This window comes from Epargyreus clarus, unplaced genomic scaffold, assembly GCF_041222505.1.
Source record: "Epargyreus clarus isolate Ecla_fem2 unplaced genomic scaffold, WU_Ecla_fem_2.2 ptg000015l, whole genome shotgun sequence".
Lineage (NCBI taxonomy): Eukaryota > Metazoa > Arthropoda > Insecta > Lepidoptera > Hesperiidae > Epargyreus > Epargyreus clarus.
In genome coordinates this window covers 17163648-17185000 of record NW_027332223.1, presented here as the reverse complement: position 1 = coordinate 17185000, position 21353 = coordinate 17163648, and the positions used below count along the sequence as shown (strand labels likewise).

Genomic DNA, 21353 nt, shown 5'->3' with positions numbered 1-21353 from the left:
ATTGTTGAATTAAAATATGTTTCTTTTATTATTAGTTAATAAAGGCAGTTAGAAAGTTAAATGTTATATGATATATAGATAATATTGTGACGATTATAAATCTGATTTATTTATTTTGCTAAGTAAATAAATTGATCAATCGATATTTCACAGTAAGAATAAATTTAATAAAAACGCCATCTTATGGTGAAAGCTAGAACTACAACGAATTCTCATGGAGTTACATATAAAATAAGCGCCATCTATGATCTAACTGATCTAAAGCGATATTCACAAAACCCCAACAGATGTCGCACCACTTCCTTTTTTTATATTTAACTCTATATCCTAGGAGTTAAAAGTTAAAATTGCATAACATCAAAGAATAACTAACATTCACGATTCACGAAACGCCGTGAGCCGCGACCTGAATTGATCTGATCTGTTTGGGTTTGATCTGCAGATCAAACTCATATAATAAGTGAGCTGAATCTTTGAATCGGGTCAGATCTGAGTTACTCACCTCTACCCCGAGCGCGCACGGAGGCCGGGCGTGGTGTATGTAACAATTTGTATCCAGGAACTACAGGAGCACGCCCCTCTTCTCCTTGTCTTAACCACGTTTCATTTATTACTATTAGGTCTATAGCATGGTCCAATAATGCAGATATAAATTCGTCATGCTTAGTTACCAATGACCCTGGATTCAAGAGACCAAATCTTAGAGCTCGCGGTTTATCCATTAAATAAAAGGATAAAAGAAGACCAATAGGGGTTAATGTAATATGGAGAAACTGTTAATAGCTATAGCTGTGGATAGCTACTCTACTTTAAATTCAATGTTGGTGAAATCGACTTTTAATAGTTTATTTTATAGAATTTGACAAGCATCTGTCACGGACCGATGCTCAAACATGAGTAGACTCGATTGAAGGCAAGTCAGACCAACAACGCCTAATAGTGAAAGCCACGCCGCGCCTAACATAACCCTTCCTGCGCCTTATATGAATGTAGATATTATATTTCATGGCTTTATATGGAACAATAACTGTTTTGTTCTGCAGGATATTGGCCCGGGAAACTAGCCATGCGAGCCACGCGTCTAATTTTCTTTTAGTGCATTTAATCTCCAAATTAGTGAAGAATCGATTGGGAATAGAAATACACATTTTCATTTAATAAATACATTTAATGTACTAGATATAATAATTATTTTACTGTTATAACAATTAAACAATATTGAAAGCAGTCGTATTCCGCATTCCGTTGGCGTCCGTCAGCACCTGCACAATAGTAAATATAATTTTTAAACATACAAAAGGAACGTATCAATTAGGCAAATGATAATTTAACATTTGCGTCACGTTTTCGTTTATTGCTCGGTACTCGTTAAATTGGCAATAAATAGGCGCGATTATATTATCACGTTCAAGTGGAACCACGACGGGTCATACCACTTAAGCTTAATGCTTGAATTGCTTGAACTTTTGTATGTGATGTTCTAATGTGACGTCACCAACTGACGCCATGACACCCGCGAGCGTTTTCGCGCTTAATTCAAAATAAGTATAAAATAAGTATGCAGCTATGATACTATTATACTGCATTTATTGCAGAAATTATACGATTTTTGGAATCGTATCGTTGTAATCGTTGGCCAATTCGAACCTTGGCGGCGCGGGCTGGTGCAGCGCGTGCGGCTGCGGCGCGGCGGGCAGGCCGGCGGGCAGGCCCGGCGGCAGGCCCGGCAGGCCCGGCGGCAGGCCCGCCACGCCGGGCGGCAGCGGGCCGGGCGGCGGCGGGCCGGGCGGCGCGGGCGCGTACAGCGGCTTGGGGTCGCGCATGAGCGAGTGGTAGAGGTTGAGCGCGTCCACGAGGTCGGCGCTGAGCTGCGTGAGGCGCGCGTGGCGGCGGTCGGCGCGCTCCAGCGCCGCGTCCACGAGCGGCCCCACGGCCAGCGCGCGCGCCTCGAGCGCGGGCCGCTCGGCGCCGGGCGGCGCGGCGGGGTCGGCCTCGTGCAGCGCCGCCAGCGCCTCGTCCACGACGGCCTCGTCGATGCGCACCTCGGCCGGCTCCGCGGGCGCCGCCGCCGGCTCCGCGAACTGCACGCTCTTGCGCGTCTCCGCCGGCTCTGCAACGTGCGTCCGAAGTTCAGTATTCGAATGTGACGGCCGACGGTGGACGACGTTTCCGCTTACACGATTCCATTCGTTCGTAATAACTAATAACTTATCCATCGGCTAATCACCTCACATCGCACGAGAAAGAAAGAAAGTAGAAATAATAATGCAATATCAAGTATAAGAAAAATAACAAAGATTAGTATGACTTAAGTGAATGCAAGCGATACTTCACAGTATTTTACAAGCTTGCATGCGTGATGAGTGCATTTCAGTAGAGATAAATTATATTTATTGATATGAAATTGGTAAAATATTTATTAATATAAATTGAAAATGTTGCATTATATTTGCATATGAATCTGACAGTTTGAAGAACTTAAGACGGTAAAAGCGTCTCCACTGTGGATACAGAATAATTGAAGACAGAATACTGTTGTCTTTCACAACTTCAAGAGACCGCAGTATTCAGTGGTTACATGGTAGCTGCAGGACGGAAAGAGATGGATCTAATAATATATTACCCAATATCGAAGGAAAAATAGCAGACAATCGTGCCGTGAAAACGGCTACTCCCATTTACCTACATTTTCATCTTTCTAAGCGTGTTTCTGGACTGTCCCACGCGCAGCAGCGTAAGCAAAATGATATATGAGCTCTGCCTCTAAGACGTCTACCGATTGCTTACCCGTAAGGTCCGCGGTGACGAAGTTTGCGGGGAAAAGGCCCTCGCCGCGCTCGCCGCGCCCCTTCCACCAGTTAGGGTCGGTGGCGTCCGTCACCGATACTGTGGAGTGTGCACATTCATTAAGTTTTTACTTGTAATATTCCACTATCGGTTGTATACCAGACTGACTAAACTACCTGTATTAAATTTATGCTAATAATGTAAGGAATACGGATGAATGTCGCTGTAACTGGTGAGACTTTGCAATCTGTCAATGAAACTGTTTTCTTGGGAATAACCATTGATTCTAAACTCCAGTGGGTTCCCCACATCTCTGCTTTGTCCAGCAGACTTACTACTGCAGCTTTTGCAGTCAGAAGAATTAGACAGTTAACAGACATCCCCACTGCCAGACTTGTATATTTCAGTTACTTTCACAGCATAATGTCTAATGGCATTCTAATGTGGGGTAGTGCTGCTGACATAGACTCTATCTTTACTATTTAAATTCACCATAACTTTATTACTAGAAATAGAAATAAATTAGCAATTTCTAAACATAGATTATGTAAGTTGGCTAGATCTTTCATGGGTAACTGTATTATTCGCTACTACAATAAATACCGCCCACATTTTGAATCTCTCAGAAAAAAGTTAAAAACATGTCGTTAAACAAACGCTATGTCAAAAAGCGTACTATAAACTAAGTGATTATTTGACTAACAAAAGGGTGTGGTCTGAAGTAGCTCCAGCTCCACATGTACCATTAGGTTAAGTTTCACATTGTAAAAAACATTTTTTTAAAGATGTGTGTTATGGAGTTTCTTTCGCTGCTTCTTCCCCATAACAAAACACCTTGTGAAGTGGTGGTAGTTGACATTCAAAAAGTGCTCTGTAAAGTATATTTTTGTCTAATTATTAAGTCAATTTTGAATAAAAAAAAATTTTTTGATTTGATTTGACACGGCAGTGGGTTGTTAACTCACAAGTTATACAGGGTATTTTTTTCAAATAGCTCACTAATACTTATAGTTTACCGGATTTGGCCCCGAAGGCCCATTTGAAAAATTAACCCTGTATATTCTATATTAGTTAATTCAAACATATCACCTCAAAGCAACACTAGTATAGACCGGCGCACGAGTTTCAACAAATTCGTCGCAGGGCCACTTACATATCTCGCCGGCCTGAAACGTCAGTTCATTGTCCTCCGCCGCCTCGAAGTCGTAGAGCGCGCGCACCTTGCGGGCCGGCGCGGGCGCGGGCGCGGCGGCGGCGGCCGCGTCCTCCACGCGCGGGTACAGCGCCGCGCCCGGCGCCGCCTCGCGCAGCGACAGCGCGATGGCGCGCGCCAGCTCCTCCTGCTCGCGCTGCGCGGCGCTGGCGGCGGCGGCGGCGGCGGGCGCGGCGGGGCCCTCGCCCGCGCGGACCTCCGCGCCCGGCGCCTCGGCGCTCAGCTTGGCGTGCAGCGAGGGAATGAGGTCCAGCTGCGGGTCGTCGCGGAACTCGCCCTCGGCCCACTTCCGCAGCAGCGCCCGCAGGCGCGCGGCCACGGCGGGCTGCGCGCGCGCCAGCAGGCGCCGGAACTCCAGCTCGAAGTCGCGCGAGGCGACCTCGAGCAGGAAGGCGCGGCCGCAGTTGGCGACGCAGGCGTCGAGCAGCGTGGCGGCGTGCACCTGCACGTGCGGGTCGGCGTGCGCGAGGCGGCGCAGCACGGCGCGCAGGCAGTCGCGCGCGGCGGCGGCCGACGCGCCGGCGCGGTCGCAGATCTCGAGGATTAGGCCCCACTCCTCACTTGTATTATTTTCGCTAGTTGCGCGTTCTGTAACGATAGCACGATGACGCAATTAATATTACACAATTATATTTTACCCCTAAACTACGAAACATATGCCCGGCTAGAGGCGTAATTTCGAAATGTAGCAAACGAGGCCATGAAATGTTCACTCACAGTGTCGCATAGATATATTATCCTACTGATAATATATCAATGCAGTGTCGTATAAAATAACTCAATAATGTATATTTTAAGCGACTTTTCAAAAGAAGAGAAGTTAGCTATTTGTCGGCGACTAACTAAAGTTATTTACTTAGAATTGTAATTAACTTGTTTTGTTATGTCTGTCTGAATATGTTTTATATGTTATGTGATAAAAATAAGTTACGTAAGTTTAAGGATAAGACACGGTAGATGGCGCTATCGGTCGCATTTGTTGTATTTTATTAGTTTTTAGGTATTTTTATGAAAATAGTATTCAAGGTTATATTTTTCACTTTTATACATGTTTTATATTTCTAAAGTTTATGTTATCTCCTAGAATATGTTTCTAGCTTCATATTGATGTAAGTTTAGTAAGAATCAATTATGATAATTTCGAGATAATTAGGATTATTGACATGTAAAATTACGTAAGATGTACATTTTTGGTATATTTTTACGAATAACTTCTTACCCATTTAAGATATGAATATGTAATTTATGTGGCTAAATAGGGCTAATTATAAGGATTCCAACGATATATGATACATGTATGTAACTTTTGGAAATTAAATAAAGAAAGGGTGAAAACTAGGTCAGCCAAAGTGAAAATGACACGAAAATGGGCCAAAAAAGCGCGGCTCTCTTTACGGTATTGCTCTGGGGTAGCTCAGAAAACCAGTTTTCCGGCCTAAGCATCATCCGGCTTGGGGCTCGCGCACGGTCAACCCAGCGGGACGTAAACTGCACCATGACTCCGAGGCGATGGGCTATGAGGTGCTTGGGCCAGAGGCACCCACGCACATCCCCTCGGCCGAGTCCCATCGTCCCGATGTCCTGGACATAGTGCTCCACAGGAATCTCCAATGCCCGGTGAGTGTGGAGGTGCTGTACGACTTGGACGGGCAGCACCTCCCCATTCTAATCACGCTTGGTCTAGGGGCAGAATGCGTAGCGCCCCCCCGGTTCCGCCGCGTGACGAACTGGGAGAAGTACCAGTCCAGTGTGGAAAACCTTAAGTTCAGTGGCTCGCTTTCCACCCCGGAAGGGGTGGAAGCCGCCGCCCATCTGTTAACAAACACCCTTAAGGATGCTTTGGCGGCGTCCACCGACCACAAACCGGTGGAGAGCCACAAAACCGACCTCCCAGTTCGTCTTAAGGCCAAGCTATACAAAAAGCGTTTGCTGCGTAAGCTTTGGGCCCGCACCCGCTGTCCCCGGATCAAGCGTGAGCTCAACGCACTGGCGGAGGAGCTGTCTGGCGAGATGAGTGCCTACCGTGGCGCCGCCTGGGACGCGTATGTGGACCAGGCGGGCGAACACGAGAGGTCTCTGCACCACCTCAACAGACAGCTCACTCGCACTAGGGCGGCCGTCTGCCCGCTCCTAGACGGAGAGGGCAGGCGACGCTTCGCGCCTAGAGAACGGGCGGAGATACTTGCGGAGCACTTGTTCGAGCAATTCTCAAACCCCGTAGGCGCTGTCGAAGAACACCACGAGGTAGTGGAGGCGTGGGTTGAGGACTTCGTCGGACGCCCGACACCGCCACCCCAGGGATTGGAGTTCATCTCGCCCTCGGAGACGCGGAAGGTCGCCGCGCGCTTACATAAGCGCAAGGCGCCAGGCCCCGACGGGATCCCCAACTTAGCGCTGAGGATGCTGCCCAGGGGAGCCTTGGTCGCTATGACCAGGCTCTTTAACGGTGTCCTCCGCACGGGCCACTTCCCTACCATCTGGAAGTTGGGGAAGGTCATAGTCCTCCCGAAGCCGGGGAAAGACAGACGTCTCCCGGAAAGCTACCGACCCATCACGCTACTACCTACCATAGCAAAGCTCTTCGAGAGGCTCGCATTGAAACGACTGTCGCGGTCACTTGCTGTAAGGGACGAACAGTTCGGTTTCCGTGCGGGCCACTCGACTACGCTGCAACTGACACGGGTACTCCACCACTTGGCAGACGAGACCAATCGCGGGCGATGCACTGTTGGGGTCTTTCTCGATATCGAGAAGGCCTTCGACCGTGTATGGCATGCTGGCCTCGTCTTCAAATTGTTGGAGTCGCCGGTGTCGGCGCTATTGTGTAGGCTAGTAGCGTCGTTTCTTGATGGGCGGCAGTTCTTCGTGTCGGTAGAGGGCTACGATTCCGACCCCCGCCCCATTCGTGCAGGAGTCCCGCAGGGCAGCTGCCTCTCGCCGCTCCTCTACTCCCTCTATACCAACGACATCCCCACTCTAGAGGGTCACCTCAAAGAGTGGGAGCACGATGCCGTTCTTGCGCTGTTTGCGGACGACAGCGCCTACTTTACCACTTCGCGCAGTCCCGAGTTGGCGGTCGCGAGGATGCAGCGGCTGCTCGACTTGCTACCCGAGTGGCTGGACAAGTGGAAGCTGACCGTCAACGTCGGTAAGACGGTCGCAACACTGTTCAGCCGACACCGTGCTATGCCGTCGCCGCTACGTTTCCGTGATCGGGAAGTAGCTTGGCAGCCCACGGTTAGGTACCTGGGATGTCACATCGATCGCTCGCTGCACATGGTGCCTCAGGTGAACCACGTCATTCACCAGGCCCGTGCTGCACGGGCGATGCTCCGACCGGTGTTGTCATCTCAGCTGCCGACATCCACCAAACTAAGGGTGTACAAGACGTACATCCGATCCCGGTTAACCTACGCGGCGCCTGCATGGTACGCGTTGGTGGCCAAGTCGAACCGCAAACGCATCCAAGCGCAGCAGAACCAGGCCCTACGTGCTATCGTGGGCGCCGGTCGCTACGTGCGGAACGATGTGGTGGCGCGTGACCTCAGGGTTCCGACCATAGAGGAGTTCGTGAGGACGATGTCGGTGCGAATGTTCGCGAAAGCCGACAACGGCCCACACTCCCACCTGAGGGGCATCGCGCCGCTTCACGCTCGTCCTCCTGACGGGCGCCCGCTCCCTAGGGAGCTCATGGGCTAGGATCCCCAGACCATCCAGGGGAGTCCGTCAACCCTCACTCGGGGCAGCGCGAAGACACTCCACCCCCCCTCCCCCACAATTATTTCCGTAAGTTCGCCTAACGGCGGAACATAGCACCGGGGGCAGTCGACCCCTTGAGAATTGCCCGGGTAAAGAGGGAGACCTCGAGACCCGTATACCCCACTCCTGGAGGCCCCCCTCAGGCCACAGAGTAGGACGCCCACTTTGCTTGGCCTAAGCATGGTCTCAGCAGAGAAGAATACGAAGAAGACTCCTGAAGAAGAAGAAGACTCCCGAAGAAGAAGAAGACTCCTGAAGAAGAAGAAGACTCCTGGAGAAGAAGAAGACTCCTGGGGAAGAAGAAGGAAAATCTGAAGACGGAAGCGTTCCTGCGCAAGAAGAGGAAGTAGGGGTTAGGTCGGGATAGGGAAGAGGCTTTGGCTGGCCTACACTCTTGTTTCTATTGCACGTCAATTATTGTTTCTATTGCACGTCACCCCTTCCCCGCACCTACCCTCTCTACGGCACGGGACAGGCGCAACTCCCCGACGCGACGACTATCACCACGAGCGGGCTTCCGGCGCCGGACGGAAGAAGGCCGTCCGTACAACATCACGCCCGCACCCCTATACGGTCGCAGGTTAGGTGGCGGCGTGGCATACCACCACACCGCCGAACACAGCGCCCCGCGACATCACTATTCGTCACGTATATATTTTTTTATGTATGTCCAACGATTATTTCGCGATGCCGCGACCGATCGACATGATTCAAACACCATTGTGTGCAGCAAGTTTCACAGGGGGTCTCATTTCAAAGAATTTTTTCCCGGAAAAATGGAGAGACCTGATTTCTTTTAAACTTGAGTAACTCGAGTATTTCTTAACTGTGCAGTCCGTAGATAGCACAAATAAAATAAGCTAAATTTGAGATGCTAAAATATATTTAATGACGTGAAAATAGTTACAAATGACAATATTATAATTATTGGGGTATGTACGGTAAGGGCGAACGATGCGAACTGAACCGCGCGCCGCCGCGTGACAACGTTTTGCTGATTTCGCGTTGTAGGTGCGATGCACCGAACATGCTCCCGAGACAACAAAAATGAAAAGATAACAATTGAAATGCTAATAACAGACAATATTTAAAACAATGTTAGTAGAAATAAGCTCAAATATGTAAATTGACTTAAAAGTTGTATATATAAAATTTAAGAAATATAAAAAATATAAAAATGTTTAAACTACATCTGCCACTCTATACACCCTTATCGGCACGGGTGAAGTGGATGCGTCTTTTTTCACTTTCACACTACACTTATCACTAAGCTGACGGTCAGCTCTGTTGTTTAGATTTCGCGCACTCTCGACACTGATGACACTGATATTCGGTGAGGGTGAAGGCCGATAGCTCACGGCTACCGGTAGCTGCTTTACACTGCGACGCCGGCTGCACCTCTTCCATAGGATCACGACTGCTACCACCACACCTGCTGTCAGTAAAACGTAGCTAACCACGTAGTGATGAACATCATGATGGTCCATTGTGGTGTCTTGAGGAAGCTCTACGTTTTTTTACTGATTTATTTGCTGTCCAAGTTTTTCTAAATTGCGATGAATATCGGCGCTGGATGTTTCATTTCCATCTATCTTAAATGATATATTCAGGAGATGATTAATTGGAGCTACCCGTGGTGTATATAAGTTTGGTTCGATAGCGATCTTTCTGATCGCTTCCTTTTGAGAGTACGCTGTAAAATCCTTTTCTTTTATCAAACAGTCTGAACTTAGGTGTACGATACCCGAGCCCGTCAGCTGCTCGACGGTAACATGATCATCACAAATAAGGCGTAGTACACACCGATTGCAACAGGAAAATAAAAACAAATTAGATGCATAAAGCTTCAACCATTTGTGTACACAAATCGATAGTTTTGTTTGGCAGTGATGAGAAGATGAATCTCTTACACATAGTCTATTATCTGGCTTCAAATGGTAGAAAGTAGTGTGTAAGTTACATTGATAAGATGAGTTAAGATAGATGCACTGCTGCATATCATTTTCTCCCATTGGAATGTAAATATCCTTCCGAAGGTTAACTGCTATGTAATCCGATATCGGAATAATACTGTACATATTAGTTCCGCTCTGACGTGGTACAGCTATTATTTTATGGAGTTCAAAAGTATCTCTAGCTACGAGAGGAATTGAGATTTCAAAAATAAAGTACTCGGCTGTCATTCGTGCTTTAACCTTTAAAATTTTATACATTTTAGCCATTTCTTGAGATATATTATCAATAGATAATGACAAGTCTTTAGTTAACTGTCCGGAAATAATATTAAATTCACGTTGTAATTGTTGTGGTGAGAGGAGATGGAAATTGTATCGCTCATAATGCACGTCTGTTATCAGATCCAACAGCTGATCTTGAACGCTTCTCAAATTGCTAATCAGATTACCGGCGATTATAATGGACATTGTAAATTCATCTATTAGTTCTATGCTCTGAATTTCCTTTTTTAACGAATTTAAGTTTTGTTCTAAATTATTTAAGTTTTGATTTACAATTTTGTGCTGTTTACTGATCGTTTCTTCCATTCTTTTTAGAACATTATACTCTCCTTCAATTATAGATGTCTGGTTTTTCCATAACGCTCTCATATGGTTCTCATTTCGTCATTGTTCTGCGAACATTATTGTTCTGCGAAATGCTCGTCGAGTACCCCGAACAATGTGTTCGCGAGGTATCCCACTCCATTGATAAGGCCGCGCCTCGGTCGTACGCGTGTAAAATTACGCTGACCAAGCAGGATGCGGTTATTGAACTCTAACTCTGATGTGCTGTGTTTTAGTTGTGATAGGGCTACGTCACAATGTGACTGTTCAGATATAAATATACATAAGTTATTCAAATACTTTATATGTTTCTCAATGGTGGCAATTCCTTCCCAATAGGGATACATGTTATAATATATGACAAGCTTCCACTCGTCACGTGCTATTTTCATATTGCCAATTTTGTCGAAATATAACCCCTGATCTTCTTTAAATGTTGTTAATATCTTTAACGATGCTTGTGATCCATTTAACAGTGTCATGAATAATATAAAGGAATATATTACCATTGAAATAAAACTAGGTTTCGCTTGACTTCTTCTACTGCTGCTTTTTTCTATAACTTCCTCTTTCTGTACTTGTTTGTCCGTATTTGCGCTTGCGATAGGTAAAACTGAGAGCTTCAATACAGGTCGCTTTATAATACCATTTTTTGTTCTAAGTGATACCACTCTAACCAAGCCATCTCGTCCAGGATGTAGTTCTATCACTCTGCCCAGTAACCATCTTCCTGGCGGAAGGTTCTCCTCTTGGATCGTAACCATGTCTCCTATCTTCATATTTTCCCGCTCCTTATGCCATTTACTCCGAACCGATAGTTGAGTGAGATATTCTGTTTTAAATCGCTTCCAAATATCAGATGCTAATTTAGAAGTCATATGCCATCTAGTCCGGGCATCATGCTCTGTCTCTATAATTGTCATTCCAGGTCTCCCAGATAGAAAATGAGCTGGTGTCAAAAAATCTAAATCATCATGATTCTCCGTTAAAGGACACAGAGGTCGAGAATTTAGACAGGCTTCTATTTGAGCAAGAAGTGTGGTGTACTCTTCAAAAGTCAATTTCTGCTCTCCGACCACTCTCTTCAAATGATGTTTTACGCTTCGTACTGCTCGCTCCCATTATCCCCCAGCACTGGGCCAAGATGGAGCATTAAAGTGCCATTCGATATTTAATTCCGCTATTTCATTAAAAAAACTCCTCACCGAGTGTATTTTTTAAGTCATGGTATTCTTCTTTTAACATCCTATTAGCTCCCACGAAGTTCGTGCCATTATCGCTGTATAAATGCTGTGGCGCTCCTCGCCTTGCGACCATCCTGCGAAGGGCCGCTAAAAATGCAGAACTACTAAGGTCCGAAACCAGCTCCAGGTGCACCGCTTTGGTGACCATACAGATAAATAATGCTATGTATCCTTTTGTTGTTTTTATGCCTCGTCCCTTATTGGCTTTCACTTCCACATACCCAGTGTAATCAACCCCGGTATGACAGAACGGTAGGGATGGGTTAATTCTTTCATCTGGTAAGTTACCCATTAATTGACTTTGCTTTATTGGATCGTGCTTTCTACATTTTACGCAATTTTTAAGCACCTTCTTTACTACTCTATTACCCGATACTATCCAATATCTCTGTCTTAAATTTGCTTGAGTCAAACGTGGGCCACCATGGTAAGTAAGCTGATGAGCTTGCTGTATTAACAGATTTGTAAAATTGCTGCTGTAAGGTACTACAATGGGGTGTTTCATCTCTGTACAGATACGAGCGTTGTTCAATCGCCCTCCCACACGTAATATCTTATTGCTATCTAAAAATACTCCCAACGTTAATAGTTTGCTTTTATTATGCAATTTATTATGCTTTATTAAACATTCAAAGTCTTCGCTATATTCTGTCCTTTGTACATATTTTATAATAAGTGATTTCGCCCGCTTTAATTCTTGTAATGTGAGATATGGCGGCATCTTTTTACTTGCTGTTTTTTTATTTGTATTACTGAATCCTAAGGTATTTATAGCGCGTAATACCCATGCTACAATTCTTGTAATTTTTGTTAATGAACTTTTTGAGTTTAACAAAGAGTTTATTATGCTATCTTCACTTCTCTGTACTACGTTTACCCGATTCTTCTTAAGTTCCTCTTCTGTAGAATAGCTAGTGCTCTCATTTTTATCTTCAAATTCCTTCAACCACTCAGGCCCTCGCCACCACAAAGTGTTGTTTACCAATTGAGAAGCTAAAAGTCCCCTGCTGGCAGCATCGGCAGGGTTCTCGGTTGACTTTACGTAACGCCATTTATCGCCTTGTACTATCTCTGTTATGCTTCTGACTCGGTTAGCAACAAAGGTCTTCCAACGACCTGGGTCGCCTTGCAACCAACCTAAGACCACCATAGAGTCTGTCCAACAATATACTTCTACACCTCGAATTTTAAACATTCCAAAATCTTTTTCATTAATTTTGATAACAAATGCGCTCCACATATTTCTAATCTTGGCAAGGAGATTGATTTGTTACAAGGAACTAATCTGGTTTTCGATGCTACTAAAGTCACCTTCCCTTCATCTTTCTTTACTACTCGTGCATATATAACGCATGCATAGGCTTTTAGGGACGCGTCACAAAAACCGTGTAATTCTATGACGTCATTCTGCATACATCCTATCCATCTTGGAATTTCACAGTTGCTTAAATGAGTAATATCCGATTTTATCTTCACCCACTCTTTATTAATCTCTTCAGGAATTTCATCATCCCACTGTAAGTTTGCTAACCATACTCTTTGAAAAATCAGTTTTAATTTTGTAGTTAAGGGTGCTATCCATCCAAGTGTCTGTTCGGTCGAGTCTGTTCTGCTAATGGCTGACTAGGCTCATCTCCCCTACAAATGCCTCCCATTTTGATCAAAGCATATATATCAGACCCCAGAAGTAAGTCAACTGGACGACTTAACCAAAATTCCTTGTCCGCTAAGTTTATATTTTGAATGAACGACCACGACGGTTTTGTAAAGCTTGTTGTTGGCAAATGTTTTATTAAGTTACTCATTATTAGTGCATCTGTACTAAACGTGAAGTCATTATAAATTGAATTACAAGTTATGCTTATCATGCCTTTACAATTATTTTCCTTTTCCCCTAGACCATAGACCACTCCACGGCAAAACGATCTTTTTACTCCTAAGCGCTGGGCTGAATGTTCAGATATGAGCGATATCTGCGATCCCTGATCTATTAACGCTCTTAAAAGTATATAGGTACCATCCACAGCTTTAACCTTGAGCAAGGCCGTGGCTAGTAAAACTTCAGACGATCTATTTTGAGACACGTGTAAATTATTTGATATCGGGTCATTAGCTTTGGCAATTGGCAACGAACTATTTGCTGACGGATTAGTTTTTGTAAAACAATCGTGAAGTAAAGTATTATGCTTTCCGTGGCAACGGTGACATCGTTTCGTAGAAATGCATTGTTTGCTATTATGTCGAAATAAGCAGTTTATACATAAATTTAATTTGTTTGCCGTTTGCAACTTTATTTCATTAGGCATACTTGTGAATTTTGTACAATTGGGTACACCATGGTCTCCTTTGCACAAAACACACTTATTAGTGCCTACGTGATACGACTTTGGATAGTTATTATTACTATATGCATTAGCCCCTGACTTTCTTCCGTTATTAGAAAATTTCGGATTATTATGTTGAGTTGGTTTCGGTACGTGCTCTTGCTTTCTGCGTGAGGATTCAAGACTCGTAAATTTATTTTCCAAATATGACAAAAAATCCTTTAAAATTGGTAGCTCCCGCGAGTTATTCAAAGAGTCTATGTAGTCATTAAATGTGTCGCTATCCAGCTTCTGAGACAAAATATGTATTAAGATGGGGTCCCAGCTTGTTACATCTACTCCTAAATTCGTAATGGCATGAAGGCTTTCTAAAATGACGTCATGCATTCTTTTTATAGGCATTGCTGATTGATAAGACATGTTAGGTATATTCAATAAGGTATTTAAATGGGACGTAAAAATCAACTTTTTATTATTATATCTATTGTTGAGAATTTCCCAACAAAAATCGTAATTTGATGAACTTATCTGCAGGTGTTGAATGAGTCTCTCTGCTTCTCCGCGTAACTTGCCTTTGAGAAACTGCATTTTTTGAGCTGACGATAACGAGGGATTGCTATGAATGGCCTCGTTAAATAAATCCTTAAACGACGTCCACTGCTGATACGTACCAGAAAATACTGGAATGTCCATTTGAGGAACTGATTTCTCCCTATGCGATACAGACCACATTTTCTGGTTAATGGCTTTCTTTAAATTAATAAAGGTATTTTCATGCTTAGTAAACTCCTTCTCATATTCCTCCTCCTCTCCGTTCAACTCCATATAAATCACCCAATGAAGGGAATCAATAGCTGACCAACGTGATTGTAGTTCTTTCAATACGTCTTCAAACTCCCACTTTTCACTAATGCTTTCCAAGCGAATGTTCCTGACCGTTCTCATAAATGCTGTGAAGTTGACCGTCTGCTTACGTAATAGATCATCTAATTTGCTTGTTGTACCTGTAGCAACGAAGACTCGTGATGACCCGGCCTTCGCTTCCACTGGTTGCTCTCTCGATGCCGACATCTCAGGCTGAAACGTCTCCTTTGGCTGCTCTGCTGCTACTGCTGCTGCTGGTGGTGCTGCTGCTGCTGCTGCTGGTCGACCTAATCCTACCTCCTGCTGCTGTTGGTCTATTATATCTCTAGCTGTTTGATATAGTTCTCTCGTACTCTCATAATCCGATTGAATAAAATAAGGATGATCTTTGACACCAAACTTACACAGGTTTTTATGATTCTCCTCGTAATCTGCCCAATAGTTTTGTAATAACTCCAAGCGTCTCCTAAAGTAGTCACTTGTTCTTCTCTCTCCCGCTGTTTTCTTTAGGTTAGAAATAAATTTTGCAATAGCTTCGTTTATCACGTTTTGATTCTCATAAATAGGTTCCATGTTTTAGTTATAGATGCAGTAAGTTAGATAAATGGAAAGCTCTTACTTGGACACGTGGCTTATAAGTGAGTTCGCACGACGCTCCTGCTTGCTACCTGATGCTGCTCCTGGCTGCTGGCTGCTTCCCCAATCGTAAACCCATATTCCAACACGCTCACTGAAGTTCACTTGCTTAACGGGTCACCTAGGTTAACCACGTTTTCGATGGACACGAGGTTACTGCCACGTGGTATTGCGGCATGTAACTAAACGCGAGGCCCCGCTTTTTTGATCTCCACCGCGCGCTAGATCAAGTAGCTCGAAGGACCAAAATGTGCAGTCCGTAGATAGCACAAATAAAAGAAGCTAAATTTGAGATGCTAAAATATATTTAATGACGTGAAAATAGTTACAAATGACAATATTATAATTATTGGGGTATGTACGGTAAGGACGAACGATGCGAACTGAACCGCGCGGCGCGCCGCCGCGTGACAACGTTTTGCTGATTTCGCGTTGTAGGTGCGATGCACCGAACATTAACCAATTTCAATTTTTTTTTCATATGAAAGGATGTATCATTGCGGTACTTTTCTACCTTGGGTATGGTCTGATGATTAGAACTTCGAGTTGGGGTGGAACTCATGTTCACTACCCCTGTTTTTTTACATATTTTATGATATCTTACCTCCTAGCCACCCAATTCTCATAAAACTTAAAATGAACATTGAGTATCTAGATTAACAAGATATGATGAAAAATTCGACCTTTAACTTTTCAACCCTGATAATGAAGATGTGCCTCCCATGTAAAGTATATAGATTAGACATTTGTTGTAATGAAATTTGCTGGAACATATAAGACAATATAAAATGTGTGGATACAATCCAAACCTTTATTCATGATCATGTATATACAATCTAATTCTCAATATATTATATAAAATGCTAATGTTAGTACGTAAATTCACAGTTTTCTCTATCATCCGCAACTCCGGTCAAGTTCCTGTTGGGATGGCAGGTACCCCTTGGTCTCCTGTTGTGCGTAAGGGAGTTAGGTCGGGGTGGGAGGAAGTGGGTGGCTGAATGCGGCGGAAACATGAGATAATATATCTGTCCTTCTCTAAATAATGTAAATTTGAATATAAATGTCCTTCTCTAACTCATGTGAGCTTCTTAAAAGTTATGTAAAATTTCTGGAATGATCAAGAAAGTTCCAAAATGTGTGCGATGGTTGTAATCGTTCTAGACAGATTTAGAAAATTTCTAGAATGATCTAGAAACTTTTAAAAATTTCTAGAATGATTTAGAATGTTTCAAAATGAGTGCAACTGCTAAAATTAATCCGAAATTATCAAGAAGTACTAAAAATCCTGGAATGGTCTAGAAAGTTCAAAAATGTGTGGTTGTAATCTATGTAGAATGTTTTAGATTGAAGTTGGCGCTCAATATATTTCGTTTGATAACGGCGTAAACAGCGTGTCCAATATGAGCGCCGACTTCAGAAATATGTACTAAACCAACATTTATTTCAATTATTTTTTACTTTGTAGTGACATAGAGTACAACATATTCATTAATCATATTTTATATTTGTAAAAAGTAAGTGTCAAGTTGAAGAGTTGAGGTCATTTATTTCATTGCATGTACCTGGTTAGGACCTGTAAAATATGTGTGAAAGCACTAAATGACTTATTCATGTGGTTTAGGCTGGAGGTACTTCTGCATCATCAGATCTAAGGAGTTGAAGGTCAAATTTTTCATCATATGTCTCTGTCTAGCAACTTCATTACAACAAATGTCTATTCTATATTCTTTACACGGGAGGCACATCTGCATCATCAGGATTGAAGAATTGAAGGTCATATCTTCCATCATATGTCTCTACTCAAAGACCTTATCATATATTCGTAAGCTCCAAATGCCTAACTTGTATGATTGAGGCAGGAGGCACTTCTGCATTATCAGGGTTAAAGAGTTGAAGGCCAAAGGACAATGCCCATGAAAGTATGGACCGCCGTCCAGAGTTGCATCAAATTGAAAGTTGTTGTGGACGATGTATAATTAACCAAATACTACCACCAATAATTATTTTTTAGATCAGCACCCGGGTTCTGAAGTTATTTACCGAAATGTCACATAACCTCAAAATCTAAAATATCCGACGATAGATTGATGGTCGATTTTAACTGATAGTAGGTACCTATAATGTAGTTCGATTAACATTTTCCATTTACTTTTAAAGGTAGTAGGTAAAAAAACCTAAAATAATCCTAAAAACCTAAAATAATGAATTCCGAGTATAAAATACCGCCATTTTAATTTTTAAGAACAACAATCAACATTTCGTCTTATTATATCTTAAATGGAACCCCCTTGTTCAAAGAAACTATTCTGATCGACAAACTATGTAAAAAAAACAAAAATAATTTTAATATTACTTTCATTTTGATGCATGAGAAAAATCATTAGTCAAAACACTAATAGATCTTATTGAATTCCGAGTATAAAATTCCGCCACTTTAATTTTTAAGAACAACGATCAACATTTCAACTTATTTTATCTTAAATGGAATCCCCTGTTCAAAGAAACTATTCTGATCGACAAATTATGTAGAAAAATAAAAAAAATAATTTTAATATTACTTTCATTCTGACGCATGAGAAAAATCAGTACCAAGAATGGGCATTCTCCTTTTCCATCATATATCTCTACCTATCAACCTTATTGAATATTCATAAGCATCAAATGCCTAACTTGATGGTTGAGGCAGGAGGCACCTCTGCATTATCAGAGTTGAAGAGTAGAAGGTCAAATTTTCTATCATATATCTCAGCTTATCGACTTTATTAAATATCCATAAGTTCTAAATGCCTAACTTGTATAGTTGAGGCAGGACGCACTTCTGAATTACCAGGGTTAAAGAGTTGAAGGTCAAATTTTCCATCATATCATGTTAACCTAGATACACAATGTTCATTTTAAGTTTCATGAGAATTGAGTGGCCAGAAGGTAAGTTATCATAAAATATGTTAAACCCCACCCCATAACTTAAATTCTAATCATCAGAGCATACTAATGTTAAGGTGAGCATACTAATATTAAGGTAGGAAAGTACCGCAACGAAACACCCTTTCATATGAAAAAAAGAAAATTAAAATTGGTTAAGAAATACTCGACTTATTGAAGTTTATATGAAATCGGGTTTTTCCAATTTTCCGGCAAAACTGGCGGAAATTTTCAAATTTCCTCGAAATGGGACCCCTTGTGAAACTAGCGGCATACAATGGTGTATGAATGATATCGTTCGGTCGCGGCATTGCGAACTAATCGCTGAACAAACATAAAAAAAAAAGGATATATACAGTCAAATTGAGTAACCTCCTCCTTTTTTTGAAGTCGGTTAAAAAGTGTCTCTACTAGGTATTATAGTTCTACTAGCTGACCCAGCAAACGTTGTGTTACCATATAAATAAAGAAATGTATGGGTGAACAATCCTTATCACTTAGGGGTATGAAAAATAGATGTTGGCCGATTCTCATAGATACCGGATAAGCACAAAAAATTTCATCAAAATCGGTCAAGCCGTTTCGTAAGAGTATGGCAACGAAAACTGTGACACGAGAATTTTATACATTAGATATAATAGTAGGGGAGTCTATCATGCTAAATGTATACAAACTCAAGCATCATCGGGACCCATATGATTGTGTCGATTCGATAGAATGAAGAAACAGTTATATGATATGTTTCAATTCAGCTGGGAGTTCAGCTGCTAGTTGGTTCCAAAGATTTAAAAAAAATTTTGGTTAAGGATACTCTACAGGGTATAAGGAATCTCCCATATCTTAGTTTGCCGAGATACGTTATCTATTAAGGTCATAATATAATATATAAATGGAAAAAACAGAAAATTACAGGTGGCATACAATTACCTTTTTTAACACGCTTTTATTAGCTTGGGTTGTATGTATGTATGTATGTATATACATAACAGAGTAACGGAATCTGTGAACCTGATTTCTATATTTTGATAATTTTGTACCATCGTCCTTATCAACATCCTCAGGATTAACGATTTTCGAGGCCAGATTTAGAGAAAGTTCACCGCAAGTTACTAGATTGCAAATAATTATTGCTTTTTAGTTTCAATAACTGTTCTAGCGTGATTTTTAGTTTAGAAAATAATAATGTTATTTCCCTATAACTCAAATGTTCTGAAACATATCTATAACGCCCTAAATCTTATACTTATATATCTTATACATCTAGAATGACTTATGATTCCGTACTCAATGTGTAAAACGAAACCCTCCGCTGTCTGTATGTGTGTCACTGGGCTTTATCTCTTAAACCGTAATAGATAGACACTTCATTTTTTTACAAATGATGCATAACGGTGGTCACTATAACAACAAATACTAAATATTAATAAAATACACATAGTTCAAAAAACTAAAAAACACACTTTTATAATAAGAACAACTAAACAGTAGAAAATAATTTTCAATCTAAGAATAAATTAAGGAACAGCAATTAGTATAATGCACTCTGCATTTGGTACAATAATAATGAATGATCTACAATTGTCGCAAGGAAATGCCATTTGGGACTAACACGGGCATGTCATTTTTCCTTTCTTTTTGTCTGATTTATTGTTACTATATATTATATACCTTTAAATAAGTTTTAACTATCTAACCGATATATTTTCCTCGCGAAACAAAACAAGAAATTTTCTATATTGTACCTGAACTAGACTTGAGTAGCTCGCGAGTGAGTGATATAAAAGATATATATCTTCACCAAAGAGCTAATCACTCATCAACTCCGACGAATTTGAATTATATCTTTATATCCGCGTCACATGGTTGAGTTCATAGGTCCATACGATTCCGGACATAAGATCTTCTTCAACTCAAGTTTTATACTCGCTCGCGAGTGAGTTATGAGTCAAATGAGCGACTGACTGAGAGAGTCTGATTCGAGTCAAATGCATTACGTCTTAAACACTAATTAAAATCTTTTTTCTTTGCTAAGATTATGAAAATAGGGATATACAAATAGTGTTGGCTGTGAAATTTATATATAATTTCTTGCCAGTTTTGTATTAATTATAGGAATCAAAAATGTTGTCAAAACATTTTGATCTGATTCTCTGATATACTGATATAAAATGTTGCTTATATCTTTACAGAGCTACTGAGCTAAAGTGAGTTACTGAGCTAAAAGAGTGATATATATCACTGAGTTGAAAAGATATATCTCTCTCTTTTCACTTCAGTGATATATAATGCGCACCTCTAACCTGAACAATATTTAAAAGGCCAAAAAAATTAGATATATATTTTGCATGTTTTAGTTTAAATATGAAAAACGTACATAAGTTATAATTTTGTTATCATTCCATGAATCACTAAGTGTAGAAAGAAAGCAAACAAACAATAGTCCAGCAGTCTTGTCGCGATAACTTATCGACTCAACGTCGCGAGCAGGCTCCTAGCGTCATAGTAATACTCATTCAGGGCGTGACTAAGGGTTAATTAATTAAAGACAACATTTACGTACCAACATCCTGGTCAAAAGGTGAAGAAGTCCCAAAAATGCCCATAGTTCCGCACTCCAAATCACAGCGCAGATACCTCTGATATTTAGATATGCTTTTGTTTTGTTGAATTTTGTTTCATCCACAAACTACAATATTACTGGAATGTTTAAACAACAAATGTTTATTGAATTTAATGCTCTATATTGGCTTTTTTCACATTTTATTTAGCAATCTTTAAATGCTATGTTTAATTCCATTCACAAATGATTAACTCATAATGACACTATGACACATGACATTATGACATAGGGGTGTCGATATGAGATCGGTTAATCGAAGAACTATTGGATAGAAAAATCGATTGTTTTAATCTATATTTAGTATTGAATCGATTCAGTGAATCAATATCTCGTCCAGAAAATATTTTTTTTTAGATAACAACAACCATACAGTGATCATAGATTCGTAAAGATTACTCGCTCCTAACAAGAAAATGTAAC

General features: G+C 41.7%; 1 protein-coding gene across 1 annotated transcript; it reads right to left on the bottom strand.

The window, feature by feature from the left end:
* Positions 1–1147: 1147 nt before the first annotated feature.
* On the bottom strand, positions 1148–21325 carry Stam (signal transducing adaptor molecule). Its single transcript, XM_073081162.1, has 5 exons — positions 20874–21325; positions 3941–4588; positions 2788–2886; positions 1648–2110; positions 1148–1262 (listed from the first exon to the last, which is right to left on the bottom strand). The coding sequence occupies exons 1-5, from the start codon at positions 20914–20916 to the stop codon at positions 1256–1258; spliced, it is 1260 nt and encodes a 419-aa protein (XP_072937263.1). The 5' UTR covers positions 20917–21325; the 3' UTR covers positions 1148–1255.
* Positions 21326–21353: the final 28 nt, after the last annotated feature.

Coding starts and splice junctions, on each gene's coding strand:
- Stam (XM_073081162.1), bottom strand. CDS start 20,916: ATGGGCATTTTTGGGACTTCTTCACCTTTTGACCAGGATGTTG. Junction 4,589..20,873: donor ACCTTTTGACCAGGATGTTG/GTACGTAAATGT, acceptor CTATCGTTACAG/AACGCGCAACTAGCGAAAAT. Junction 2,111..2,787: donor CGTCACCGCGGACCTTACGG/GTAAGCAATCGG, acceptor CGCACGTTGCAG/AGCCGGCGGAGACGCGCAAG.